We start from the raw sequence: 22,586 nt of genomic DNA, 5'->3' as shown, positions 1-22,586 counted from the left end.
GCCTTTCGTGTAACACTTTTTGTGCAATCTTCTTATCTGCATGGATTGTGCAGATTGTCACCTTATTGAAGGGAAACTTCATTGCTAGGTGAGTCATGAAGACTATCTCACCAAACGCATTCAAGCATGGTCGCCCAATCAATATGTTTTAAGAAGTGTTAGCCTCCACCAAGAAATACCTCATCCGCATCTTTTTGTTGTCTCAATAGGTTCCTAGCCTCGTCCTCTAGTCTACATAGTCGTAGGTATCCACTTTCTCTCCCACGAAGCTGACTATCTACTATTTGTATGACATAATGAGGTTTTCTAACAGGTCTATCCTGAGGAACGACTTCCAGTATAAGATGTTGATTGAGCTCCTTTGGTTAATCAACACTTTATGTTATAATGCACAGCAGAATATTTAGTGAACAGACAAAAATCAAGAAGGAAGTCAATTGGTTTTTCGTTAGAAATAACTTCTTTTAAAAAATGATTTACCTTTTTAAAAGTTTCTTCACAAAACAGAAAAATTATGTCAAATAAACGCAAGTAAATAAAAGAATATAAGAAAGAAAAACTTGCATTTAGTTGTTAATCTCTCTAGAAAAAATCCTACGTTTAGTTGTTAATCTTTCTAGAAAAAAGATTAACCAATAACTAGAAATAAACCAACTACTTATAACAATGAAATAGAATATAGGTTTAGAATACACATTTCTTAACCGACAAGAGATAAACAATATTTTATTTTAACCTACAAAAGTATGAACTAGCTTAAATTTGCTTAGTAAATATGACTTGCCACTTAGATATACTAAGATAAGTACTTTTTATAAGCACAAATTCACAAGCTCACTTAAACATACATACATACATTTCTTCTAGCACACATCTCTTAACTTTCAAGTGAAAAGTTCTTAAAATTAAGTTTAGAGAAACTATATATATATACCATTACTCCTTAATTTGAAAATTGGGTCAGAACAATTTTCCATTTTTACACCCTTTTAATCAAATTGGGCCATTTTACTCAGAACTTCCTCTGATGAGTTTTGTCTTATAAATAATAGAAGAATATTTTCTTCGTCTACTGTTATATTTTCTTATTACACCTCTATAATGCATTACTAAAATATCAGTATTCATTATTTAAATAAAAGGTCTCACTAATACACTAAAGATTTTGTATTACATACTTGGACAAGTTAAAGAACAGGCTATTCAACCAGACATCCAAATTTACTATTTTTAAAATATTTTTCATTATTATTGTCTTAACAACAATTTACACATTATACAATTTACACATAATAATTTGAAAAAACTGGCAAATCTATATTTTAGGTTAAAAAATCCATAATACTTCGGATTTCTCTTAACTATGCAATTCTAAAATATATTCTAAATTACATGAACTAAAACTACTTTAAATTATACATTGTAAAATCCAAAACATAATTTCCATTTCCAGAATCCAAACTACAGGTATAAATGCCAGTCTAAATTATACTTTTAGATTACATAGGCTAAAATATAGTTTCAGATTACATAATTCTAACATGCACTTAAAATATAGTTTCAAATTACATAATCTCACCAAATTTCACAATTTGCAATTATATTTTTCACATTATATAATCCAAAATCATATTCTAAATTTCAAAACCATATTTAAAATTCCATAGTCATAACTATATTTCAATTACATAATCTTAAACAAACAACAAATTATTAGACATATCAGTCATTTTATCTTATGGAGGTGAAGAAAAAGTAAAGGAAAAAACATCCTAATAGTAGATCGATATAAATCTCCTAAAGAGAACACACACAAAAAAATATGCAAACTTTATGCATCACGTGAGTGTATAATGATATAATGATGATTGTTGAAACCACTTATCAATCTTAAAATCGATAATAAAGTACTCATTCTAACAAAATTTGGCTGAAGAAATTCTGACCGTCGCTAGTATTGCATATAGTATTAATATCCACCCTCCGGTAATGGAATGGACAATTTCAAGCCGAGGCAGAGACCTTGCGTATTTGAGTTCAACAATGGAAAAATGTGCAATGGGATTAGTCATATTAGAATGTTGCCAACTCGGACAGCCATAAGGATTACCAATCTCTAGTCAAGATGTTCCTAGCCTCTCCCTAACCCCACCCAATATCAAATTTGGGTAAGCTCTAGCATACAAAACTTAAGGGCACCACTTCTTCAGTTACATGATGATCATCATACTACCTGTTCAAATGAAAATTGATCAACTTCAGGACTCAGGTCTCAAGAAAAAGAGTCAGCCTAGTAAAGTTACCTTTTAAAATCCATCCTGGTTGTTCACAACTCATCATGGTTTGCTGGTTGTTCCGTATTCAATAACTCTAGCTTGTGTTGTAACTCCTGCAAAGTTCCACAGTTGATATTAATACCATAGCGGGGTAAGCACCACATCGGTTCTCATGTCATATATAGAAAAGTACCTTTAGCTTTTCCTCTTGACAAAGGGCTGGAGTAGATAATAAAGCTACATATCTGTCATGAGGCCAATGAGACAACAATGAGAAAAAGGGAGCACCAGAGAAAAATTTGACGAAAAGGAGACGAGAATAGTGGTAGTAGCATTGAAAGACAAGACACAAATCCCTACTCGCAACGGCTTGGTTCATCTACATCAGTAATCTCATTTTTCAACCCACATCTTAGCTTGACCTGTTAAAAACAAAACAATTAAATCATAAGGGGTCAACAAATTAGAAACTGTTTCCTTGTGCAACTACACTAACTACTATAATTACTATTATGACAAACAATGGTTTACGGAAACGGAAATGGGGATCACAATCCTCTGCAGTTGAATACAATTGTAGAGAATTTTTAGTAAAAAATTTAATTTGAAAAATCCAGCTTTTTTATTTGGACTGCACCAGTTTCCTCTGTCCCAAACCCAGAAGGCACTGTTTATTAAAATGCTATTAAGGACAAAAAATATATATATATATATATATATATATATATATATATATATATATATTATACTTCTACACTTAGCGAAATTACATTCTGCATCTAACCAAAGACAGCAGATTTTATCATTATAGACTGATTACAAAAGAAAAAAGTTGTCAAAACTGTAAAAAATTATCACACATCCATTTAAACAACCTTCAAACTCCTATCAGGACCATTCCAGCATTTATCGCCATTAGAGAACACCATTACTTTGTATGAATCCTCAAATTTGTCCCAGCGCCTGCAAAAGACAAGAAAATTGAATTATGTCACTTTTAGAGGGAGGAAATAGAATTTTCTTTGCATCCATTGATATTTGCCCCTTTTTTGAACTGAAGAATAGTACCCTAACAAAAATTATCAGCAAGTTACTAAAAACCATACCCCAAACGGGTGGTGGAATAACCCTCCTCTTGAGAAGCCTGTTTATAGGGGCAGACTTTGTAAGTGTACCTGAATCAAAATTTCCATCACTAGAAAGTGAGATGAACAGGACTATATAAACCGTGCATTCAGAAAAGAAAAGAAAAAAAGTAAAAGCAGAAATAAACTGGTAGGGAGATATAATGTAACTTGTTCTCCTTGCCCTCAAAGCACTGATCATAGAATGTATAAAACTCCTTTGCTGGGCCTGTAATATTTAAGCTCTATTTCAGTTTATTCACGCCAATTTTGTAACTCATTTCTACAACTCAAATGTATGATAGTGACAAATGTTACTAGTGACAGACTAACCAAAATCATGTTTTAGCTTTTGCGTCAGACTTGATATTCTAGACTGTATTTTAGACAACTTGGCACTTGATTCATCATATTCCTTGCGTACACGAGCAGCATCTAAGGAACCAAAGAGAAAGTCTTAACTCTTAAGCTATATCTACATGGATAATATAGGCAATAAAGTGCTAGGGATCTACCTGTCTGATTCACTGGAGCCTGGAATAAGTTGACAGCCTGAAAAATATTTCGTACTGTTTTCTGTATTTTCTCTAACCAAGAAGGATTATCTGTTGTGGTACCATATGAGATGATTTAAACTATCTCATCACAACTCCATTTAAATACCAAACTTGGATAAAGATTATGAAATATGTATAACAAACCTGACAAGTCTGGTTCATTATCAGAATCGGATTTAGATGAGGAACTAAGGTCATCATCATGCTCGTCCTCTTGATATTCCTCGTCAACGTCATCTTCATCATCATATTTGTGGACATCATCATCATATCTGTTGCTCTCATCATCAGTTTCAGAATTATAGCCTTCATATTCGTCCTTTTTTGTCTCCTTTGGAAGATCTTCTTTGTCTAATTTAGTATCAGTTCCAGCACTTTGGACATCAGTATTTTCTCCTGTCCAACGTGAAGCAACAAGCCGGCCCAACTCTTCCCTCGATAATCCCTCAGTGTTTTCAGTTACGTCATTCCCCTACAGATATGCCAACAAAGAGAAAAATAACCAGCAGAAAAGAGAAGCGAAAGAAAATTGCAAAATTTAATACATCTCTATCACTGAAATATATTAGTTTTTTGAGAAAGAAAAGAATCTCATCGGTGTAGGATTTAGGGCAAGAGCTGAAGTCTGAAGAATTCAAAGGGGCACATTACATACAGTAGATTATGGTCACCTTCAAGAGTAACAATGACTGTATTCAACACCAATGACTACAAATAAGTGCAATGTACTACAGCTAGGATTCCCAAATACCCAGAGAGCACATGAACTATAACCAAGACAGTTATCAGGAAGGAAAAACATTCCTGACTCCTATAACATGGCTCATGGGCTTAAATAGTGAATGAGGTGGAGAAAGATGTTCAAACATCAAACAAGACAAAAATTTGGTTCAGTTATGAGGTTGGGATTTGATATTGTTCATGACTGGGTGAGTTATGGAGGATAAATAAAGTTTTCTAGAAAACAGAAAGGTCTTGAGTGCTACACAGGTGGATTGCTGACTGTCTCTTGACTGCAAGTTTTAATGTAATTGTAAGCTAAACTGTTAGGTTTCTGTGTTAGAAAACCTAACTTTCTCACAACACCCACTCACACAAAGGCAATTCAAGCAAGAGAAAACAAAGGAGATGTGTAAATTCACTGTAATTGTACAACGAAAAACAATAACGATTGTGGAGCCTAATCCCCCTCAACAAGGTCCAAGACCTGTTTACACAACGTAAGAAATGGCTAGCTGCCCTCTAACAAAGAATAAAACTCTATTTATATAAGATCTCTCATCCCGCCTTTCCTAACCGCTCTCTCATTTTCCCGCCTTCTATCCTCTTACCTTAGATCCTATCATTACACCCCGCTGCAAAACAACCTTGTTCTCAAGGTTGGAACCGAAAAGCTTGGTCTCTTGGCTCCTCTTCAACATTTTGTTATCATATGAAGTGAATCCACTGGCTACTGCCCACCAATTCAGGTCTGGAGGCTTAGGTGGTGGCAATTCCTCCTCCACTATCTTCCATTCTTCCTCTTTCCTTCCTATCACCCCAAATCCCACACCAAGGTCCACGGTTCTACTTCCTTTATTTTTAACAAAGCTTTTGGCTCCCCCCACCTTCTAGCTAGTGTTGGATCCCCCTTGCTGAATACCTTCTTCCCTCCTTGATTGAACACCCTAGTTAATACCGTTCGGTTTCGTCCTATAATGGTCAACACCGTTCGGTTCCGTCCTATATTGGTTAACATCATTTGTTTTTGTCCTTTAATGGTCAATACCGTTCGGTCCCCCTATCAAACCGTGCAGCTTCATCGCTTTTGGTTGAATGGGGCCTCCAGCCGAGAGAGTGGACAACTCCGTCTACTTCAGGTCTAATTCTGTCTCAGACCGCTCGACAACCTCACCTAGGATATTGTGCTTGACCTCAGACCGCTCGACAACCCTCGATCTACCGTTCGGTTCCTTCCCGCTATCTTCAACCATTTGGTCTGTGTTGGTTTTCTTCCTCTGCTCATCCCCCAAGCTCACCTGGTACGGTTGGGTATCCTCCATGGGTAAACCCCGTTCCTCTACCACTCCCTTGCCTATGAAATTGTGGCTGGCTCCACTGTTGGTCAAAACCATACTCGTTCGGCCCCCTACCAAACCGTTTGGCTTCATCATTTTTGGCTGAGTGAGGCCTCCAGCTGAGAAAGCGGACATCTCCATCTGCTTCCGGTCTACTTCAGTCTCAGCTTCCTCAGTCTCCACCTCTTCATCCTCCCCCAAAATAACCATCCCTCGACTCTTTTCTGGCCAATGATGGCCTAGACCGAACGGTCGTCCTGGATTATGGCGATCGGCCTCTGACCGCTCGGTAACTTTCAATTGGCATGGGTTTTAGCAATAGGTCTCGAACCGCTAGGCTAATCCCGATCGGTCTTGTCTACAATACCTGGCCTCGTACCGCTCGGTAACCGCTCCTCGCGTTCGTCCCCCAGATGACTCGTCTTCTATCCCACTCCCTTTCCTTACCTTTTCGCCTCCCTGTACATACTCTTCCACCGTCCCCATCTGTTTCGATGCCACCAAACGCTCAACAATGGTTCCAAACCTTATCACCAGGGCTTCCTTCAAGCCATCCCAGGAACGATTCTTGGCTTTTTCCTTCCATGCTCTGAACCAGTAGCCAGCGCTCCCCTCCATACTGATATCGGCTAGGCGCACCTTTTCCTCCTCCAATACCCTTCGTAACTCGAACAATTTCTCTGCACAATTGATCCAGTTCAGCGAATCGATCCCCTCGAAGACGGGTAGCGCCACCCGTTTTCGCCAGTTATTTTGCCCCTCAGTATGTTCGTCTTCCCTTCCTCCTTCGTCTTTCCGCCTCACCCTCCGATTCTCATTGACGGACGCTTGACCCCCATCTGCGTGTCCATCCTGGTTCCTATTTCGTCCACCCAGCATTTGCATGATTTCTTCTAAGTCTTGACACATCACGCCCGTTTCTTGCCGTATTTCTTCCATATTTCTTCTGTATTCTGCCATGCTCCTTTCGTTGGTCCTCCTCTCCCAAGTATTGTCTCTTCCTTCCATCACGATCGCTAGCTGCCCTCTAACAAAGAATAAAACTCTATTTATATAAGATCTCTCATCCCGCTTTTCCTAATCACTCTCTCATTTTCCCGCCTTCTATCCTCTTACCTTAGATCCAATCATAAACTATCAGTTTCATGAGAAACGAGAAGATATCCTTTATTCTGATTGATGTTTTTTTAGTGGTTGATATTTCTTCTTTTGGAGAATTAAGAGAAAGAAACTCTCTTTTTCATATTATTATCTTCACACTAAACACATACTTATACAATAATGAAAAACAGTAATCAACAATAAACAGTAAACAATAGGCTCCTACAGAGCCTATATCTAAAAACATATTACATTTCAACACTCCCCCTCAAGCTGGAGCATATAAGTCATATGCCCCAAGCTTGGAACATATAAATTGAATTCTAGGCCCCCTTAGAGATTTGGTCAACATGTCTCCGAGTTGTTCATTAGAATTGACAAATTCAGTAACCAGTTCCTTTGACAACAACTTCTCTCTAATAAAATGACAGTCAATTTCTATGTGTTTCGTCCTCTCATGAAACACAGGATTGGAGGAAATGTGTAGAGCTGCTTGATTGTCACAGTACAGTTTCATTTGCTCATTTTTACAAAACTTCAATTCTTGAAGAAGTTGTTTAATCCACACAAGTTCACATGTAGTCAGAGCCATAGATCGGTATTCAGCTTCAGCACTAGATCGAGCAACAACGTTTTGTTTCTTACTTTTCCAAGATACAAGGTTCCCACCAAGTAAAACACAATATCCTGTAGTAGATCTTCGATCAATTGGACTACCAGCCCAATCTGCATCACAATATCCTTCGATCCGAGTGTTTCCCTTGTTCTCATACAATAGTCCCTGTCCTAGACTTCCTTTTATGTATCTGAGAATGCGAAGTACTGCATTCCAATGATCAACATGTGGATTTTGCATAAATTGACTCACAACTCCAACTGGATAAGAAAGATCAGGTCTTGTTATGGTAAGATAAATGAGTTTTCCAACTAGTCTTCTATATCTCTCTGGGTCTGAGAAAGGTTCACCCTGATCTGTCATTAACTTTTGATTTGGGTCCATGGGATTGTCAATGGGCTTGCAATTTGTCAGACCTGTTTCCTCTAAAATGTCAAGAGCATATTTCCTTTGTGAAATAATGACACCTTCTTTTGACTGTGCCACTTCAATACCAAGAAAATATTTTAGACGACCCAGATCTTTAGTTTGAAAGTGATTGAACAGATGATTCTTTAACTGATTAATTCTAGTGATGTCATTCCCTGTAATAACAATATCATCAACATACACCATGAGATAAACACATTTGTCAGGAGAATAGTGACCATAAAACACTGAATGATCCGCCTCACAACGTTTCAGTCCAAATTTTTGCACCACCTGACTAAATTTACCAAACCAAGCTCGAGGTGATTGCTTTAAGCCATAAAGGGAACGACGCAACTTACAAACTAATCCAGACTCCCCCTGAGCAACAAATCCAGGAGGTTGCTCCATGTATATCTCCTCTTCCAGATCACCATGAAGGAAGGCATTTTTAATGTCTAACTGATAAAGAGGCCAATGACGAATGGCAGCCATAGCAAGAAAAATACGAACGGTACTGGTTTTAGCCACAGGAGAAAAAGTATCACAATAGTCTTGGCCATAAACTTGAGTATAGCCCTTAGCTACCAAGCGAGCTTTAAGGCGATCAATTTTACCAGTAGGACCAACTTTAACAGTATAAATCCATCTACAACCAACAGGCTTCTTATCAGGAGGAAGAGGGACAAGATCCCAAGTGCCATTGTGTTCAAGTGCCTTCATCTCATCAACCATGGCTTGTCGCCATCCAGAATGAACAAGTGCCTCATGAATATTATTAGGAACCTTAGTCGATGATAATGAGGAAACAAAGGAGAAATATGTAGGAGACAAGTTATGATAACTCACAAAATTATAAATAGGATATGGATTGCGAGTAGAACGAATACCTTTACGGAGGGCAATGGGCCAGTTATCATCTGAATCAGTAGAAGGTGAAGATGATGAAGGATCCATGGTCTGAGGATCTGATGCAGAAGGATCTGAGTCTCGAGGATCGTCAGTGTGAGGAGTTCGAGATTGGGTTCGACGTTGATATGTGATAAGAGGTGGAGGAACAATGTTATTTGGATTTTGATTTTGAGGTACTGAATCAGGAATAATTAGAGGATCACATGTTGGTAAAGGAAACATTTGTTGAACAGAGGAACGATCCTCCATGGAGGAAGAAAAAAAAGGTGTATCCTCAAAGAATGTGACATCAGCTGACATATAATATCTCTTTGTGGAGGGAGAATAACATCTATACCCTTTCTGAAGACGAGAGTATCCTAAGAAAACACACTTGATAGCTTTTGCTGAGAGCTTATCAAGACCTGGAGAAACATTATGAACAAAACACATACACCCAAATACACGTGGGGAAACATGGTATAAAGTGTCGTTGGGAAAAATGACAGAGTGAGGAATTTTATTATTAAGAGAGGAAGAAGGCATCCTATTGATAAGAAAACAGGCAGTGAGGACTGCATCGCCCCAATGATGTACAGGAACATTAGTATTCAACATTAAGGAACGTGCAGTTTCAATGAGATGTCTATTCTTTCTTTCTGCAATGCCATTTTGTTGTGGAGTGTGAGGACAGGTTGACTGGTGTAAAATTCCTTGGGAAGATAAGAATGAAGAAAATGCTAGAGAGAAGTATTCCTTAGCATTATCACTTCGAAGAATTTTAATTGTCTTCCCAAATTGGTTCTTAATTTCAATAAAAAAGGACTTGAATATGGACAAAAGTTCAGATCTCTCTTTCATTAAATAAACCCAAGTACATCGAGAGAATTCATCAATAAAGGTTACAAAATAATTCAAACCAAATGAAGTAACACGACTTGGTCCCCAAATATCTGAATGAATTATTGAGAAAGGAAAATCACACTGTGTCTCAGATCTTTTAGGATAGGAAGATCTAACATGTTTTCCTAATTGACAAGATTCACAATCTAAGACTTGGATGTTTTTGAGACTTGGAACCATCATCTTCAACTTGAACAAACTTGGATGGCCTAGACGATCATGCAGAAGTTTGGGGGATGAAGTGGTAAAGCAGGAAACTGAGGAATGAGGTTTTAAGAAATAAAGTCCTTGAGACTCATGTCCTTCTCCAATCAGACGACCTGTCCCATGTTCCTGTATAACAAAAGAATTGGCCGTAAAGGTTATGGAACAATTTAAGGTACGAGTCAACTGACTCAAAGAGATTAAATTGTATGGACAATTGGGAACATATAACACAGAATTTAAACTTAGTGAAGGAGATAAGGAAACTGTTCCAATTCCCTGAGATTTCACTTTTGATCCATTGGCAACGGTAATGAGATGAGGAATTCTTGGAGAAGACAATGAAGAAAATGAAGGAATGTTACCAGAGATATGGTCTGAGGCACCTGAGTCCAGAATCCATGGATTATGACCTTCCACAGATTGAGATAGGCTGGCTGTAGGCACACTAGTCATGACAGAGGATTGGCCAGGATTAGACAGTTTTCCAGATTTGTAACGTAAAAATTCTTCATATTCTTCATTTGAAATTCTGGATTCTAGATCACCAGATTTAGACACATGAGCAACTTTGTCTGGATATCCATGTAGAACATAACATTTGTCTCGAGTATGGCCTAGTTTCTTACAGTATGTGCATTGAGGAGGAGGACGTATGCTACGACCACCACGTCCTCGGTTGCTTCTGCCTCCTCCTCTTCCTTGTGGCACTCCTCTTCCTTGTGGCATTATCATAGCTGATGTTCCAATAACATCGATTGAATTCTCATCTTTCACCAATGGAGGTACTCGAAGAAGTCGAGTAACCAAACCATCCATTGAAGGGATTTGATCACCAGCTAAAACTTGATCACGTACATGATCATAATCGGAGTGTAAGCTTCTCAGAATTAGGACCATGTAAAACTTGTCAAGCTTTTTATTGATCCCTTCTAATGAATCAGCTACAAAGAAGTTCTTTAATTCTTCTACAGCAGCCCGAGCCTTTGCTATATGAGAAACCATGTCATGGTTGACTTGTTTTAGAGAAGCTACTCTTTGGGTTGCATCAAAAAGACGTTGTACATCATTTGCAAAAATATCTTCTGCCCTCTTCCAGAATGATGAACATGTTTTATAGGGTCTCAAGATATCTAAAACCTCTTGCTCCACTGACTGCCACAAAATTGCGCATAACTGAAAATCCAATTTTTGCCATTGAGATTTTTCTTCATCTGGAACCATAGAGATATCTTGTTCTAGATGATCATGGTGTCCTTGACCAAGAAACCATAATTCCACTGCAGAAGACCAAGATAAATAATTTTTCCAGTTGAGTTTTGCAGATGTAATGATAGGAGTTGCAGATAGAGAGGAATTAATTGCAGTAGATGCCATTACAGATCGGAAAATGAACCAGACTTGGAGAGATATTCAACTATTGAGAGAGAGAAAACCCTAGGTATCAATTACACCCACTGAAACAGGGAAGTAAGATCAGATATAGGCTCAGGAGAGTGAGGCGAGCGGAACCCTAGATGCGCGGTGAAATTCCGACCAGCGTAGGGCGGCGCGTGAACAGTACGCGCGCGAGATCTGGCGGGCTGCGGCGGCGCGTGGCAGCGCGTGAGGGATTTGCAGGGACGGCGACCACCAGGGTTGGGTCGCACTCACGAAGGCGCACAAAACCCCTAAATTTTCCTGAGAAAATGGGGTACCGGCGGCGGCGGCGGCAGCGACGGCGACGGCGACGGCGACGGCGAAAACGGCGGCGACGGCGGCGGCTGGTGGTTGATGGCGTCTACAGAAGAGAGCCCCGGTGCTTGGCTCTTGATACCATTTTGGAGAATTAAGAGAAAGAAACTCTCTTTTTCATATTATTATCTTCACACTAAACACATACTTATACAATAATGAAAAACAGTAATCAACAATAAACAGTAAACAATAGGCTCCTACAGAGCCTATATCTAAAAACATATTACATTTCAACATCTTCCAAAAGATCTCACATTCAGTTGAAAGGGATCTCAATGAATGTAGTAGATTAAAAATGACATTATGATTTCTAATGATGGAAATGATTTCTAAAGAGAAGATGGATGGATCTTTGGTTGATTGTAACCACTACTTTGTCTAAGATCGTGAAAGGCAAGCCTAAGTATTTGGTTTGAAGGCCGGTAGGGTATCAGCCAACAAAACACTTTATGTGCCATCCTGTTTACTTTAGTGGTTGGTGGCTTATGTTTGACGTTAGATGATCCCAATAGTGGAGACAAGGACCTCATTTAGTATTAGAGTAGGCTCGCTCAAGCAACTCCCTTGCAATTGGATTGAGTAGAACATCATTAATCATAACTCCAACAAAGGTTATCAATTGTGGAAGGCAGAATGCCAAATATCTGCCATATAAACATACCAATGTGGCCTATGGTAGAGTGTTGAACAACACGTAGCTATAGCATTATGATGGCGCTATAATGATCATTTAACAACATTGGTTCCAACTCAGAAGTTTAAAGGCAAATAAACACAGCTTTAAGATGTCAGCATTTACATCCAAATACACAAGACCTACACTGACTGCATACTGCTCAAAATTTTAGCAGCCTCCTTATTCCACAAAATCATTAAAATAAACCATCAGTAACTGCTCAAACAGGACACACCCAGCATTTAACAAAAAGCCTGAAATGACTATTCCCTCAGAATGTAGCCAGCCAAAGTCCAAAATTTGATGAAAGAGGGATCTCAAAACTTCCAAATAGATGATTTGGAGAGAGGTATAAACTGAATCAATGTAGAAACTCTTCTCTATATGGATAGGCAAAGGGATGGGTAAATTCAAGTAAGAGCAGCAGGGGTTTCGAGTGCATGAGTTTTATAGATAGACCAGAGCATAACTAAGGGGCATACGTAGACCCTTTCTTCAACAAGGTGATAATGTTACTGCAGGTGTGATCCAGCATCCGCTGTGACTAGTAAATATACATTTGCCTAATAACAGGCCCTGAGAAGTACTGTTTGACCAAAACATTTGCTAAAAGTATATATTTAAAATGGTTTGAGCAAAGGCAGAAGAAAAAGAGTTCAGGGCCGCAATAGAAATATTACATGAGCAAAAACCAAAATTAATTTTTAACCCCCAAAACAATAAGATAATATGTTAGAATAGATGATAATATCCACTAATATCTTGATATTAAAGTATCCAAGAATTCTAGAGTATCCAATAATGCAAACATTGTATCTCAGAATATTGTCGGGAAACCCAGAGATTATCTCTTAGGATTAGTTTCTCTATTTTTTCATATTTCCTAATATCTCACGTTTGTTTCCTTATTTTGTTTGGATAATAATTTGGACAGATGAGGATTAGAGCTCAAGGTCTTCTAAACGTATAAACACATTGTGTTAGGAACCAAGAATTGAAAAAGGAAAGAAAAGAAAGGTTTTATTAAATAGAATGAAAAGAACAAGAAATAGGAGAACACACTCTTCACCAAGGGCCATTCACAAAGCTAATGCTCAATTTCCAAAATTAACATCTTTTATCTCCTCTCCTTCCCATATTTATATATAACTAACTCCTCAAGAAATTAACTCATTAATATTCTAACTATATTTCTCTTCTCCTTATATCCTAACAACACACTCCTAAAATCAACCTTGTCGTAAAGGTGGGAATGGTGGAAGCTTGATCCCATGGCCTTCCTCCTCACCATGATCTTCATCTGCCCTTCCTGAAAGCACTGTGATACTTTTCTGCCACAGGAAGGAAACTCAGTGGCTACTGATTGTAAATTCAGGTCTGGAGGCAGTGATGGTGATGGGCATGAGGGTGGATTTTGTACAACAGCTTCTGAACATTCCTTCTATGTTGGCTTCATTGCCAAGCTGTCATCTATAGATTTGAAGTTTAATGCCAAAGGCTCACCCAGTAAGTTGAAATTCCAAGATTTCAATGCCATTGATATTCCAACCACCTACATTATAAATCTAGGTCCAACAATGATTTCTGATTCATATAATGGAAATCTGAATTTGGGAAAAATATTATGCTTGGTTGCATGTCCACCTTCAACTTTATTATCAATTAACTCCACAATAGGGTTACAAGAAACTGATCTTCATAGCGCATAATCTTCACTCTCATTATCGATGCATCCACTTCTTCCTCCATCAAAATCTTTGTTTCTCTTGCTGATCTCACTTAATTTTCGGTTTCTTCTCCACTACAAAGGGTATGATTATTGATTACTGAATCTTCTTTACTTCTTTTTTATTTCAAGAATTGCAATGGATTACCATCACACTTAGAACTGCTATTCTTTGAATCAGTTTCCTCAAGACTGGCAATGGATTACCATCAAGAATTTGTGTACATTGTTTGAATAGTCAATACAAAAACTCATTCTTTTTACAGTTTGAGTTCTTGATTGTGAGTGTGTGAGTGATTGTTTTAGATAGGTTTTGTTACATATCCGTGTATGGAACGTAACTAGAATGTTTTCCTTACACACTCTCACAGACAAATAATGATGGAATATAGCTGAATAAACCTCTTTTATTGAATTGAAAATAGGAATAACTGAATCAAAGAAACAAACAATAAGTGGGCGCAGGATCTTCGTCAGTTACCCGAGAGCATAACCTCTCTTACAAAACTCAATATTCAAAAGCATACCTTTAACCCTAGACTTCCTCTTTATTTATATTAATTATTTCCCGTCCAACTTGTACTGAATAATAGCAATTAATCCTATTTGCTATAATTACTGAATATATTTATCTTTATTTACTATAATTAACTTATACCGAATATTGCCCTAAGATATGACCTTGATTACTCTAATTATCTTTTGCAAAATATCCGCTCAGAATATCTCTCTCATTATTCTAATTGATTTCCCGCTCATCCTAACCGTTGTGGCAATTCGGATGCTTCCTCACTGCTTCCAACCATTCGATATGGTTTCTCCTGTTATCAGTCGTTCGGTCCACACGCTCCCCGCTTCCAACCGATCGGCTTGGTCGTTCCCCGCCTCCTACCGATCGGCTTGGTCGCTCCTTGCCTTCTACCGTTCAGCCTGCTCGGTCCCTGTTGTCCACTGCTCGGCCTGATCGTTTCCCGCCTTCCACCGTTCGGCCTGGTCGCTCCCCGCCTTCCACCGTTCGGCCCCTGTCCTCTACCGTTCAGTCCTTGTTCGCTGTTCGGCCATCTTGCTCCCCCCTTTCTACCGTTCGGCCCCTGTCAGCTACCGTTCAGTTCCCTTCTCTTTCTCTCCTATACCTCCTTCTCTCATATACTTGTCGGCCCCTAACATGTTTCATATCCAGAAACCTATCAATTTCTCAACTAAAAGAACTTATTTAGCCACTTTAAGACAGACCAATGACCTTGGCTTATCTAAAATACTTTATTGGTATTGAAGTGGCTCAATCAGAGGAAAATATTGTTATTTCACAAAAAAAAAATGCTCTTGATTGGAGGAGACAAGGTCCAAAATTACACACCCATTAATAGTCCTGGTAGACCAAGGTGAAACTATTTCAAATCTAGATAGGTATATGAGACTAGTAGAAAAACTCATTCATGTGACTATTACTTATGTCGTTAGGATTACTCATCAATTCATACAAAATTTTACATTGACCACTGAAATGTTGTGATTCACATTTTCAAATGTGGAAAAGGCTCCAAGACAGATAGTGTTGTATGAAGACAATAGAAATACTCAAATCTTAGGTATTGTGGCATATTGAGCAGGTTGTCCCATTGAGAGGAGATCCACCACAAGATATCGTATATTCATTGGATGAAACATTATCTCTTGGAAGAGTAAGAAACAAAGTATTGTTGCTTGATCTAACACTGAAGTTGAATATAGATCTATAGCCTAGGCTAATATGAACTTGTGTGGGTTAAACAACTCCTTCAAGAGTCAGAAATTTTGTGAAGTTAAGCATATAATGTTATACTGTGTCAATCAAAACTCCCTTCATATTGCCTTCAATCTAATATTTCATGAGCAAACTAAACACATAGGGATTGATTGTCATTTTGTTAGGAAGAGACTAATGTCCAAGGAACTTAGTATTGAATCTATCAATTCTAGTTATCAGCTTACAAACGTTCTGACTAAGTTTTTAAGAGGGCCAAAAATTCAATATAGATGTTCCAAGTTTGGTGCATACAATTTCTATGGCCCAGCTTGCTGGGGAGAGAGTGCTAAATAACTATTTATTATTTTTTGTATGGCTTTTATAAAGCTTGCCGTTTGGATGTTTCTTTTTAGAGTTAAAAGTCAAAGACCGTAGCACTTTCAGTGTATTTATTGTACTCTTCTTTTTTTGTTTCATATACATATAATATGCCAGCTGAGGGTAACTCACTGATTTTTTGGGCATCTAACTCTAAATTCAAGTGTAACATTATTTAAGGACTCTCATCTCTGAATACATCCCTCAATACCAAAAGTCCCATAATTTCAGAAATATTCATGCATGAAATAGGATTAGAATCAGCACAAGAGAGAGTGGTGTTTCGTATCTCAACTTTTCCATTTTAATCTTTCAATCAGCGATATTTTTAGGTCTGAAAAAACATCCATAATGTTGCTTTGCATCCAAATGTGTGAAAACAAAGGCAGTGAAACTATTTACCACCAGAAATGTTCTGCAATCTTTGTTGTAGTACACTAGATATTGTAATTATTGGTAAATCAATTACTACAAAAATAACCAAGTGACTGTTCTGGAAATAAAATCACTTTGTTGCGAGACAATTCACTGTGTCTCACTTCAACCGTTTCTCATGAGATGTATAGGTGCTATATTTTGTCTCAGAATAATGATTTCTTTAGCAAAGTAACAAGACAATAACTGATAAAAATGAAAGAACACACATATACTTGTTTATGAGCTAATCATATCAAGAACCAAACAGTACACATCAATTGAAATGTGTAACTATGAGATGAATGTAACATAAGAGTAAACTCCAATCATACCATGAGATTGAGAGCATGGACTAGAGACATACCTTACTGACGTTTTCATCAGAGGACACTTCGTTTCCAGCCTTATCATTGACCTCAGATTTAACAATAGGTTCTTCATTGGATTTTTTTGCATTCTACATTAAGGGAAAAATCAAATTAAAATGCTAAAAGGCCTTAAAAATCTTATGCGTTTGGCAGAATATGTTACATTAACAAAAACTCCAAAGAAAAAAAAGATGCAAAATTTATACTCACCTCTTCTACTATATTATGCGAAGATCCTTCACTTCCAGGAGCATCTCTGTCTCGATCATCATTATCAAGTGCATCTGCTAATTTCTTCCCTGCTTCATCCTGTAAGAAAGCATGGAATAATAAATAGAAGAATTAAACCACCACCACATGATAGGATAGTTCAAGATCACACACATGTAAATGTGGTTCACATACAAACACACAACTGAAGGAATAGTGGATAAGAAAGATGAAGTAATCTGCTTCACAGTGGGAAGAAATAATTATTAGTTGTTTGTCCACCATTGCTTGCAAGTATAGTACAAGTAAACAGATGAATAGCAATAAAATTGTTTTTTCTTCCTATAACAACATATTTGCATGCTATTTAGAGGTATGGTAGTTCACTGCATAAAGAAGCCTGACAAGGTTTACTCTTTTTATAATACCCATAGCATAACTACCTAGGGATAATACAGGGTTAATAAGAGATCAGGAAAATCACTCTAGCACGCATATGTACCAGATCAATGAATTCAAAAGTCAAATTAAAACTCCTCAGTATGGTGCATCTAATTGTACTGTCAAGTTCTGCAAACTTCAAGGAAAATGCAATTAAACCTGATCTGCATGAGAACCCTCTAGATTTTCTATTTTATCATGATTATTTTCTACATCATTATCTTCTAACTCCGAATGCTTTCCAGCTTCATTTCTATTCTCCATATCTTCATCAGTTTTATCTATTGTTTCATTAGCCTTCTTCTCAGACTCCTTTTTCTGCATCTCTTCCTTTTCTTTCTGTAAACGTTCTTTCTCCTCTGCCTTCTCTATTTGTTCTTTATGATCTGCAATGGAAGTAAAAGATAGTTGTCAAAGAAAGTATTTCATTGATAGGATAGAAAATTGCTACACAACAAAAAATTTCCCAAAAATAAATTGTATATTCCTTTTCTCCCTGATGAAAATTCCATATGCACTATAAACATAGCATGAAATCTGTAAACTTAGCAGTTAAATATGCATTATCATGTTTACTTTTCAGAACACATAAAATGTCATCCCCTCCTCAATAATACAATTCGAGAAATGCCAAAAGAAAATCTTCAACTTCCTATATGTTAAACAAACTGTTAATGATGATGTTAGGTTTCTGGATATGAAACCCAACCCAGACAGCTACTCACACACTCACAACAATGAAATCACACTGTAAAAAGAATGGGTTTCTGTATTAACTATTCAAACAGTGTACACAAATGGCAAAAGCCAGGAGCCTAATCCCCCTCCACAGGACAAATGTTCCTGTCTATACTCAAATGAATACAAAAATCATCCCCCTCCTGTACAGAACACCTACCCTATTTATAAAGTCTCTCTTCCCCTTCCCACTAACTAACTAATTATCAAACAACTCTTCCCTCCTAACTGCCCTCTCTTTTCCTCTTCCTTCTATCTTAAACCCATTATATCCTATTACTTATATCCTATCAGATGATCTGATTTCAGATGCAAGTGCTTCCTTGTGATCATCTGTGTAATTAAACAGACAGTTGGTACAGAGTATCTTACACACTTGCTAATTGTACTCAAATTATACATTCAATAGGTTTTTTACAGTCAATAAAAACATATAACACTTCAAACAAAATGTAACATCACATGCATTTCTACAGCCCTAATTTATACATAAAAAGGTTATTTGCAGAACCAATAAAGGCATCTAACACTTCAAACTGAACATAGCACTATATGCTTGCATCCCTAAGTAGATTTATCCACAACCACTTGTATCTCCTACCAATGAGAAATAAGCCTATTAGTAAAATGATGTTACTAGATAGACCAGTTTGATAAATTTTCCAGTTTTCATCCATTAAATAATAGTTAAATACTTGAAAAGTTTCTTCTAAATTGTCAAGTTGCAAATTTTTAATTATTGAGACCTGATTAAGAGAAATGAAATAGTAAAAGTGAAAATTTGCAAAATTTAAGGGCTATTCCCAAAAGGACCAAACGAATTCTTAATTTGAATCATAGGATCTCTTTTGAATTTGATTAATACCTTCTTTATCTCATTGCAATATTTTCCATCATGGAATGGTCATATTTGAAGACAATTAACCACAAGAACATTAGACACATTTCCTTTATTTTTTTTCAATGATCGTTATTTTTCAGATCAAATTCTTCAACCAAAGTTCCATGTACTTCATATATATAGAGAAAAAAATTCAGAATAACAGGATAGAACCAAGAAGAGATACCCTTTAACTGTTTTACAACCACTTTAAGTATACTTTCTTCCTTTTTTAATTGTGAAAGTTCTGCCTCATCCTTCTCGATAGCTACTTTAGCTTGTTCAATTTCTTGCTTTCGCAATTTGACACCCTCTTCATAAGTTGCAATCTTTTTTTCCAGTCTATTTCGAGCCACTTTCCCAGCCTCCCAGCAGGTATTTGGACACTTTACTTTACCATCATATTCGTCAGTTCCATCACAGCAATCTATAGATTAAGACAGGAGAGTAAACCAATTACTTCAGATTAACAAAACAAAAAAGTCTAATAATCCAAACTACAGATTAGTAAGGTATTGGACAACAGCACTTTTAACTTTCTAGATAAAAATAATTATGAATTCATTATCTATAACAAAGGAAAACACTTCGAAGAATTATCTACAAATGCACAGTGTTAGTAAAGGATGAAAACATAGGATGTGCTCTCCGTACTCATCATGTCCGTTGAAGAGTACGGAGAATAATACCAGTGACAATAACAAGATAAAAAACCATCCCCATAAATTCAAATTATATGCACAGAAAATTATTAGCTTACATATCAAAATGCATGTTGAAGAGCAAAACATAAATGCATAATCAACAACGTAAAGACGACTTCTAAATCTGTACTAATAGGACCTTGCTCATGCACATCTACCCAGTTCGGAAATTTTTCTTGTATCAATTTCCCCCTTTTAACCGTGTTTCAATTTTTCAGCTTAAGCATTCATTATGTGTACACCGCATGAATTACACAATACAACTATAAAATTTGAAAGATACACGAATCATGCTCACCGCAAATTCCATCATTCACTCTGGATGAAAACAAGTCAACAGGAGAATGTCCTGCATTCCGACAAAAAAATCTTCCAGCCGGACATGCCGATGTACCTGCCCCCAAAAAAAGGAAAGAAAAAATAAATAAAACAATGAAAATTGAGAACACCAGATGATCCTATACGAAATAAATAAATCAAATCGCTAAAAAAATAATAAGGACCCGGTTCATCGGTGCCATCAGCGCAATCGCAAAAATCATCATTGAGCTGCGCCTTGGTGAATTTTCCGGATCCATCTTTACATCTTATAACATCGGAAGCTCTATAATACTTGTCATCTGTTCAGTAGAAACATAAACACCCGCAGAAGTGTCAAAATGCAAATAAAATTGAAAACAATAGCGATGAGTATTGCGCGGAGCAAGGGGAAGGGACCTTCGGGAGCGATTCCAAGGAACGGGTCCTTGGGCTTCGAAGAAGAAGAAAATGGGACGCACAACACCAGAGCAATGAGGAGGATTCGCAGTCGCAGCTTCATGTTCTGCGCTAGGAAGAAGGAGAATTGAGAACTGAAAATGCGAATAGGAACCAGAATAATGATAATAATAATAATAACAATAATGAATTGGATCAAGCTGAGTTTGTGAAGTGATAAATGGCGGTGTAATTAAAAGTTGCGTTGAGTTGTGTGGAGTGGTGAAGTGTGATCGGAATGAGACCTTGCCGGTTCCGACTAGCGACTGCTACTACGCGTGACAAGTGAAATGAGATTCGAGAAGCTACTGTTATTTTTTTTTTTCAAGCCGGGTCATGCCAAACCCGAACTACTTTTGTTAATGTGGGGAAAATTTTCTAATATCACGTGACTTAATTAGAAAAAAAGTTCATTGGTGTCTTAAAGACTAATAATATGGTTATGTAAGAAAATAAAGTTAAGTCCCGTTATATAACTAATATTTTAATTTCTTACCAGTTAAAATACATGTAAACATCACAAATAAATAATAAAAATATAAATAACTAATTATTGTGCTGTCATTAAAATATAACTGATCAATGTATTTATAACTTTAATAAATATACGAAATACAATATAACTCTTCTCTTCTTTCTTCTTTTTCTTTTTTATGTTTTACAAGAATAAATAATGATCTTTTCATTCATTCTTCACATATACTTCAAATTCTAACTTTACACCTTCAGGATGTTATAAGTTCTCATTTATTCAAGCAAGAGAGATGTGCATACAAAAGACAATTCAATATTCTAAGTCAACTAAATACAGTAATAATGGAACTTAATTAATTTATCTTATGTATTATACCATTTATATCATGTTTATGGGCTTTTATATGGATGAGCCTAATACACGTAACCAATTACCTTGATTTACTTTGCTTAATACTCTAGTAATATGTTTTAACATTTACCTTAACTTAATTTCATTTTGTCCATGTTAAAGACGTGGCCAATATGATATTATCCTAGCCCGATATGCCTAGGCCTAGGTGGCCGAGATGTTCCCAAACATGCATAGTACAATAGCCTTCAAGACTTGATAGGATATATGTTTGAGTCTTTATACTATCATCATGATGTCGGTCTCAGTTTGATCGGTATGTGCAAAGAAAAATTATATGTTTTTTGTTATCTCACCCCATAGGTATAATAGCCCCTAGTCTTGATGAATACACCAATGAAGAGGTTTGATTGATAGGTTTCAAACTTGTAAAGTTCGATGTGACATTAGGAAGTCCAATAGTTGTTGCCCTTGATCATTAGATTTGAGGAGATCTAACGGTGGAGATTGAAGAGGTGAGAGACTAAGGGTTACCAAGAATGGACTATAAATTGGAAACACATTTGTCTCATTTGAACACCTCACTCTAGCATTCCTCCTTCTACTGTCGAAGTTTTGTCAAAGAATTCCCAGTTTCTTGTGTCGAATATGTTGAGGATTCTGCTCAAGATACTGCTACACAACCTTCTCCCACCATTGTTGCTAGTCTCTCTGTCGAGGAAATCGAAGTTGTCATGGCAATCCAAAATGTCAGATATGCTAACCCTGAAATCGTAGAATAGTGTAATTTGACTTGATGACAATGTTGCTTTTTTCTTCAACTTGTTTTGTTATATCTGCAAAGATGTATGATGGCCAATTTTGTA

General features: G+C 36.9%; 1 protein-coding gene across 2 annotated transcripts; it reads right to left on the bottom strand.

Moving 5' to 3' along the window:
* Window positions 1-1,821: 1,821 nt before the first annotated feature.
* LOC108345756 (glucosidase 2 subunit beta) lies at window positions 1,822-21,275 on the bottom strand. 2 transcript variants are annotated; one of them, XM_017584496.2, is made up of 18 exons: window positions 21,140-21,275; window positions 20,856-20,961; window positions 20,642-20,758; window positions 20,437-20,532; window positions 19,622-19,861; window positions 17,976-18,202; window positions 17,376-17,474; window positions 17,162-17,254; window positions 4,102-4,429; window positions 3,916-4,005; window positions 3,734-3,835; window positions 3,572-3,629; window positions 3,383-3,451; window positions 3,152-3,239; window positions 2,637-2,698; window positions 2,470-2,521; window positions 2,304-2,389; window positions 1,822-2,233 (listed from the first exon to the last, which is right to left on the bottom strand). In XM_017584496.2, exons 2-17 carry the CDS (start codon window positions 20,956-20,958, stop codon window positions 2,327-2,329), a joined length of 1,887 nt encoding a protein of 628 aa, XP_017439985.1. In that variant the 5' UTR covers window positions 20,959-20,961; window positions 21,140-21,275; the 3' UTR covers window positions 1,822-2,233; window positions 2,304-2,326. The 2 variants fall into 2 exon arrangements, with proteins under 2 accessions (XP_017439985.1, XP_052731071.1); XM_052875111.1 differs by having other exon boundaries at window positions 20,856-20,989; window positions 21,140-21,228.
* Window positions 21,276-22,586: the final 1,311 nt, after the last annotated feature.

This window comes from Vigna angularis, chromosome 1 (genome assembly GCF_016808095.1).
Source record: "Vigna angularis cultivar LongXiaoDou No.4 chromosome 1, ASM1680809v1, whole genome shotgun sequence".
Taxonomy (NCBI): domain Eukaryota; kingdom Viridiplantae; phylum Streptophyta; class Magnoliopsida; order Fabales; family Fabaceae; genus Vigna; species Vigna angularis.
The sequence above is the reverse complement of the archived record's forward strand: the minus strand, read 5'-3'. Positions and strand labels throughout refer to the sequence as shown.